The sequence below is a fragment of the Tachypleus tridentatus genome, chromosome 10 (assembly GCF_004210375.1).
Source record: "Tachypleus tridentatus isolate NWPU-2018 chromosome 10, ASM421037v1, whole genome shotgun sequence".
In the NCBI taxonomy this organism is placed as follows: domain Eukaryota; kingdom Metazoa; phylum Arthropoda; class Merostomata; order Xiphosura; family Limulidae; genus Tachypleus; species Tachypleus tridentatus.
This window is the reverse complement of record NC_134834.1, coordinates 38,954,054-38,962,061: the sequence shown is the minus strand read 5'-3', so window position 1 is coordinate 38,962,061 and position 8,008 is coordinate 38,954,054. Positions and strand designations below refer to the sequence as shown.

The window sequence follows — 8,008 nt, the reverse complement described above, 5'->3', positions numbered from 1 at the left end:
GCTAATAATCACACAGCTTTGAGTCACTATTTTCTCCATGCATGAAAAATGTATCACAACACCAGAAAATCAGTAGCAATGGTGTACTTAACACTTCTAGGAAATTAATCCTCAGTGTTGTACTAACACTTGTTAAGTTTAATTTTAAAACTATGAGATACATGTTTGTGCTATAAAGTAATCTTTAGGACACCAGCCTAGAAGAACTGGAAAGCTACAGGATACGAAGGCTTGTAATTATGAATATTTTAGGTCACTGTAAAATCTGTTTAAAGTTGTCTATAACAATACCAGTGTAGTGAAGAAATAGTAATTAAACAACCTAACAAAGAAGTATAAGCATCTGTAATAAATGGCGCAGCATAAAACTTTGATTAGTGTTTTGTTTCATTCTATTGAATAAGCTAATAAACACTCGGAAAAGATAAAACTGGTTTTCGTCAGGAATTTAACGTAGAAACCAAACATTTGCACTCAGGAACATGACAAGTAATGAATGGCAGAACCCAAGAAAAATTTTTGATATTGTAAACAGATAATCTCTTTGGTACAATCTGAAATTTTACGGATTTTCTATGAAGTTAGTGAATATAGTTAAAAACCTCTATGAAAACTTGTTTCATTGTTAATACCAATGGTTAAGAGAGTGATAGCTTACAGATGAATAGAAGTGTCAGACAGAACTGTATTCTCTCATCAGTCTTCTCTAGCATTGAAAAAAACAACAACACAACCTTATAATGAGACATAGCCCTAGTGACACAACGAAAATATTCTAGAAGATCTAGATTCTTCTGATGATATTTGCTTTACAAACAAATTTTCCAGGAAGCCTAAAAACACAAATATTTTTACTCTGTAAAATATAAGGAAGTTTTACAATAAGAGCTTTGGAGCGAAGATGTGCGTATTTCGGATATGTAATTATAATGCGGAAATCAATCATACCATCACAGGAACGGAGCACACAAGAGAGGAAGATAAGAGATTTGCCTGAAAGAATACTGCAATGTACCATCACAACAGACTTAGCCTGGAAAAAGTAATATAGGACAGAGCTCGTTGGTTCCTGCCGATGTGCCTGAAGGCACTAGAAGCTAAAAAAGAAAAGAAACGTTCACCCACAGTTTCATATCTCACGTTTCTGTTTGCCAGTAATCTTTAAAGCATTAAAAAAATCTCTTAAGCATATCTAAGTTTACGCTTACATCGTTCAGGTTTAGAATTTTCACACAAAGGCACACAGAGAACTATCTGCGCATAGCTGTCCATAAGTGTCAACTGATAAGACTCAACAATAAGGCAGCTAGTCAATAGATAAAAGTACTCACTCCAATTTTTGGTTTACTTTAATCAATTAGTAGAATTTAACTGTCACTGTTATAACGCACTCACAACCCTATAGCGCGAAGTGAGATGTTGCGGCAACGGAACACAAATCATAATCCAACACACTAATTATTTGATAACACTCGGCTCCTGTATAATGTAATAAATAAGAATTAAACAGTTGACGCTTTTCCCCTTTTTTAGTTTTGCATTTTATTTCCAGTTGTTTGTTTGTTTGTTTTTTAATTTCGCACAAAGCTACTCGCGGGCTATCTGTGCTAGTCGTCCCTAATTTAGCAGTGTAAGACTAGAGGGAAGGCAGCTAGTCATCACCACCCACCGCCAACTCTTGGGCTACGTTTTTTACCAACGAATAGTGGGATTGACTGTCACATTATAACGCCTCCACGGCTGAAAGGGCAAGCATGTTTGGCGCGACGGGGATGCGAACCCGCGACCCTCAGAATACGAGTCCAAACCTTTACCCCACCTGGCCATGACGACATTGATAAGAAAAAGTAAGACAGCAACATTCGGCAAAACATATCTCAGGGTCACCTGGTGGCTTGGATCTATAAATTCAATGCCAAATCTGCGATCAGAAAATCTAAGAGTGCCGGGAAGTTTATTGTGGGGGATTGGTGGGAACGGGAGATTCCCAAGAAAATCCACTTTTATAGAACAGGTACGCAATAATATATCTGTCCTGTGTCCATATCTGGAAACAAAACAACATAAAGAACTTAGAGGTGGTTTTAAGTTTGTTTTATGGTTAAGTATTTATTGTATGGGGACAGTGTTTTATGTCATGCCATTTCCATCGTGTGAAGGGCGGCAATTAGAGGGTTTCTTTTTTCTGCTTTATTATAGTATTGGAATGCTAGATATAATAGCCTTTCGTTTTATTGGAATGCCAGATATAATAGCCTTTCGTTTATTGTTTGTATATTGCATGATTTCTGCAAGTAACTCGTAGTGATAAATTTTGGAAATCTTAAAGCTAATTTAAGAACTCTGTTCTGTTGAAGTTGTAGCCTGTTTTTAATTATCCTGGACATGTCAAACGTGACTTGTCATTCGGATTATATTAGAGATTATTTGCAAGCTGAGTATATATATATATTTTTATATTGTAGATGATTTTCAACGTTTGTTAACTTTAAATACGCAGTACATTTGTTGATGGATTTGTGAATGTACTTGAAATGTTGAGGAGCCCATGTAAGGCGGCTGTCAAAAGTTATGCCTAGAAACTTAGTTGTGGGGCATAATTTTATTTCAGTATCATTGAATTTCAGTTTTACTTTTTAACGTTTTTGAAATGTTTATTAAGACTTCATCGAGATATATTTCCTGTTGTTTTGATTGAGTTAAGAATTATTCTCCAGTTGTTGCTGAATTAATTATAGCATCAAAAGATTTTTCTATTTCACTAGCTACTATTAGGATATTTCCTAAAATGCCCCAAATAACAATATATGTGGCATATTAAGAAGTATGTGTATGTTAGGTTCGGAAATGGGATGTTATTAACACAAAACGTGTATCAAGGAGTGGTGAGAGAACGGAGTTTTGAGGGACTCCTGCTGTAATGTTAATGGTTTTGAGATAGTGTTGTGAGCTTTAACTGAGACTATGCGATCACAGAGGAAATTAAATATCCATCTGAGGATTGTGTTAGTTACTTTCTTTTAGTATCTAAGGGCTTGGTATCAGACAGAGTCAAAGGCTTTCATTACACGTAGGAATACAGTTAGAGTATATTAGTTGTTATTAAATGCTTTGTGAATGGGTTCAGTTAATGTGGTTAGGTGGTCTACAGTTTGCCAACCTTTCAGGGAAGAGCTTTGGATGTTTGGTATCAAGTTGTTTTCACAATACAGGAAAAGCTGCTTGACATTATGCGTTCAAGTAATTTGCCTAAACAGCTAAGAAGACTGAATGGCCTGAAGTTGTTTGATTTGTGCTAGCCGTCCCTAATTTAGCAGCGTAAGACTAGAGGAAAGGCAGCTAGTCATCACCACCCACCGCCAACTCTTGGGCTACTCTTTTACCAACGAATAGTGGGATTGACCGTCACATTATAACGCACCCACGGCTGAAAGGGCGAGCATGTTTGGTGCGACGGGGATTCGAACCCGCGACCCTCGGATTACGAGTCAAACGCGTAATAACCCACCAGGCCAGTTGTTGAATGAACTGAGTGAATCGATATTAGAATATGAATGTGTGTAATAACTGACTCACAAATCAGTTTGTCAGTGTTTGTTTTAGTGTTTATATCATTTAATTTAATGTGGTGAAATAATTTGTTGTTGTTTTCTCTAATGTTAAATATTTAATTTTTTTTTTCCAGAATTCTTATGGTTTAGTTTTCAAAGTTCTCAACCGTGTTACAAAATTGTAGCCAATTGTCATTTTTCAAGACAGATATTTTTTTCTTTAAATTAAAGTGTATATTTTCCTCTATATATGGTTTTAGTTATGGGTCTCGTGTTGCAATGAAACTTCTTTGGCGTCTTCTTTCGGCCTGGCATGGCCAAGCGCGTAAGGCGTGCGACTCGTAATCCGAGGGTCGCGGGTTCGCGCCCGCGTCGCGCTAAACATGCTCGCCCTCCCAGCCGTGGGGGTGTATAATGTGACGGTCAATCCCACTATTCGTTGGTAAAAGAGTAGCCCAAGAGTTGGCGGTGGGTGGTGATGACTAGCTTCCTTCCCTCTAGTCTTACACTACTAAATTAGGGACGGCTAGCACAGATAGCCCTCGAGTAGCTTTGTGCGAAATTCCAAAACAAACAAACAAGGCGTCTTCTTTCTAGAATTAGGCTATGTATTTCTGACTTACGTTTCCAGTGTTGTAACATGTTACTTTTATCGGTTGAATGGGTTGTTATTTTAGTTGCTTGAGTAATGACATTTGTGATCTTTTCTACGTAACTCTTTAGGTCACCTTTGCAAGCAATCATAGCAATAGGATAAGGTAGAAGAGTGTCTAGTAATGTGTTGCAGTTGTTCCAATGTGTTTTCGTGTAATCGAAAACCCGTGGGAGGTTTGAAGGCACGTTCTGTCTATTAATTTGTAGACTGAAATAGATAGAAAAATGGTCACTGGACACAGTGGGTGTACAGAGAAGTTCCGGGAGTAAGGTAGAGGTTATAGCAAGGTCAGCGACTGTATAGTAGTGTGTTAGGTGATTAGTGCTAATGACGTACATGTTGTTCACTGGTAAGTTGTGAATGGCCATTCTTCTAGCGGTAGTGCAATAGTTGTGGAAATCAACGTGGGGGATATTGAAGTTACCGAATAGAATGGATCTAGGCTACATAAGTAAATAGGTTTGAAATAACTTTAAGTTCAGTGGCAAACAGTATATGGTTAAAAGTGAAATAGACTGCGTGTTGTTAAGCTGGATATTGCACAAAATACTTTCGTTTATTTTTGAGAGGTTGTTTGGGAGGTCTATGTTGGTGCCTTCTTTAGTTGTGGTTTCTAAAATTGTTATTATTATTACGTCGTCAATATTGTTTTCTAGGGCAAGAATTCAAGTTTTTTGTTATCTACATTTTACAGTTTATATGCAGAATTTTTACTGTGTTTCTGAATATTCTACTTTACACTTACGGGTTTCAGTGTGAAGTGTAATGTGATGTAGCTTAAGATTAGGTAGTGGAAATATGTCTTGCTGATTCACAAACGTGGTTAATGAGTGTAGTGTGTTATTCTATGGTAGTGTATGGTCATTATGGAAATGTGCACAGTTAGTAAGAAAACCTAGTGAACTTATAATAAGGTAACCGTGATAAAGTTCGAGTGTTCTTGTATTTGGCTCCTTGCATTAATGTGTTTTGTCTACTTAAGGGGTGGGTTCTGAAGTTTTGTCGTTTAATATGGAAAGTGAAAATGAATGGAGACGGTGTTGAGGCTTGTGTAGTGTACTTCGTCTTGTTATTGACGAAGAAAAGATTGGTCTTTGTTTATGTGGTGTTGGTAGTAATGGAGCCCTGTTTTGGTGATTAGAAGTTGTTGGGTGGAATGTTAGTGCTGTGGTCTGAGTAGTTGCGTTTGTGCTGGACTAGAGTTCAATTAATTCTTTATAGCTCTGTAACTTGCTGCGTGAGGGCTTTGACAATTAATGCATTTAATTGTTCGCGAGCATTAAGGCAGTTTTCAACCTCGTGTGGGATGAAGCACCTAACATATCTTGCTTTGTGGAAAAACATACACTAAAATTTATAACATTAGGTCGAACTAACCTCTAGAAAAGCTTAAATAAAGTATTCTAGAACGAATTTTATGAATAAAATTAATAGTAAACCATAAATGTTGTCTTATTCGCTGGATATAGCTTGAAGGACTCCTCTCGCTTATCCTGACTAAGCTATTATAGAGGGACTTTCGTAAATCTCTTCACGGGGGAATGATGAAAATGTAGTACCTCCAGATATTTTTGCCCCTCAAAAAGAAGAATATTTAAGAGTTAGACATTTTGTGAGCCCAAAAGGTGGGCCCCACTTTAAACATTGAAGAAACTGGTTAAAATAATTATTTTTATAAAGGAGTGTAGAAAGAGCTCCATAGCTTTCACTGCTTATAGTGAAAGCACGTAGATTCCTTCTTACACTGGTAGCTCCTTATACTTAGAAGTACCCGTTATTCTAACGTTATCAGCAAATTTATTTTAGTCACATACAAATAGGCTCATATAATTATCATTAATATAAAAATTTAAAAGCAAAGGTTCATGCATTGATCGTTAAGGCACACCACTCATTATAATAACTTAATTTTCTCTCATCCAATCACGCTATTATCCAATTTAGTCCTTCCCTAAATCAAAGAGGCCTGACATGGCCAGGTGGGTTAAGGATTTGGATCGTAATCCAAAGGTTTCATGGTCGAATTCCCGTCTCACCCAACATGCTCGCTCTCTCAGCCGTGGGGAGCGTTATAACGTTACGGTCAATCCCATTATTCGTTGGTAAAAGAGTAGCCCAAGAATTAGCGGTGGGTGGTGATGACTAGCACTAGCTGCCTTCCCTCTAGTCTTACACTGCTAAATTAGGGACAGCCAGCGCAGATAGCCCTCGTGTAGCTTTGCGCGAAATTCAAACAAACAAACAAACTAACCCTAAATCGAACGCGCGCTATTTTTTAGCCAATCCTATGAAAATCTAACTCCACAAGTCCACACCTTTTCCATCATCCATATGATAAATAACATAACTAAAAATAGATAAACAACATTTTGGGGAGGGATATTTTAGCGCAAAGTTACGTAGTGGCTTATATATATTTCCCTGTTTATTTTTGTTTTGTTTTTTTAAATTTCACACAAGTCTTCTCAAGGGAAATCTACGCTAATTGTCTCTAATTATTAAATGTCAGACTATAGAAGAATAACTGAATCAACACCACACACACATACACTGCCGGCCCGGCATGGCCAGGTGAATTAAGGCGTTCGACTCGCAATCTGAGGGTCGCAGGTTCGAATCTCCGTCGCACCAAACATGCTCGCCCTTTCAGCCGTGAAGACGTTATGATGTGACGGTCAATCCCACTATTCGTTGGTAAAATAGTAGCCCAAGAGTTGGCGGTAGGTGGTGATGACTAGCTGCCTTTCCTCTAGTCTTACGCTGCTAAATTAGGAAGGGCTAGCGCAGATAGCCCTCGAGTAGCTTTGCGCGAAATTTATAAAAAACAACACACCACCAACTCTTGGACCACTCTTTATCAATCAATAGTGGGATTTGTCATTTCTTTTTAATGCTTCTACGGCTGAAATGGAAAAATTTCTTGTCAGTGAATTTATGATAGTTATCTTTTATGTCGTAATTCAAAAAGTATTTTTTTTAATAGCTTCTTTCATAGTAAAACTAATTCGTCTATACTGATACCCCATGAAATGCTTGCCCCATCTTTTAATTAAAAATAGGAGGAATGTTAGCAATTATTATATCTTCTGGCACTTAACTATAGAACAAAAATGTGTCATTTCATGCGCTAAGCCTATCAGCTAATCCTAATATTCTCATTGCTTGGTTTATAATTTTTCGGGTAGATCAATTTGTTTGAAAGCAAGAGAATATAGTGAAAGTGGTGGAGAAGTAAGGTACAATGTTTTACAGTTTCTAATGCTGGTAACATAAACCTCAGATTACCTTTTGGAAACTGTAACGTATGTAAGAAACTATTATGTATATAAATTGGGCCCAATATTTTCAAAACTGCAAAAAGTTAATCAAGTATTAATAGTAATAACTTCATTCATTTGCAGATATTTTAACCTATAAAATTCAAGATGGACACAAAATCAAATGGTGATGGTCAGTATTTAAAAGGAAGTATTGTTAAGCTTACGAATGAAAAGGATGATCATAGTAAGCATTTTAGAAAGGTAAGCGTAATAACATTATAATTTAGATAAATGTATTATTATGTAAGCATAGATTCGTAAAAGGGGGTTTCACAATACAACTTTTGAATGTGAATGTACGAGGCCTAACATTAAGTGTGTTGATAACGCTGCACAAGAATTTAACAAGAACACTGTTATTAACAGGGTAGATGTAAAAATAAAATACAATGTTTTACTTAAAAATTCGTAACATCTTGAATTTCGACACTACTTTTCTTTTTATTTCGTACTTGCCTTAATTTTCAGTTAACTTTGGTTTT

The 8,008-nt window shown here is 36.7% G+C and overlaps 1 protein-coding gene across 2 annotated transcripts in view; it reads left to right on the top strand.

Moving 5' to 3' along the window:
- The first annotated feature begins 7,202 nt into the window (after positions 1 to 7,202).
- Positions 7,203 to 8,008, top strand: part of abs (ATP-dependent RNA helicase abstrakt) — a 49,388-nt gene continuing 48,582 nt past the window's right edge. The window contains exons 1-2 of one of the 2 annotated variants that reach the window (XM_076460913.1): positions 7,221 to 7,442; positions 7,608 to 7,727. In XM_076460913.1, the coding sequence (XP_076317028.1) occupies positions 7,632 to 7,727 (96 nt within the window). In that variant the 5' untranslated portion in view covers positions 7,221 to 7,442; positions 7,608 to 7,631. Of the gene's footprint in view, positions 7,728 to 8,008 lie in introns of both variants that reach the window. The other variant, XM_076460912.1, reaches the window with a different exon arrangement.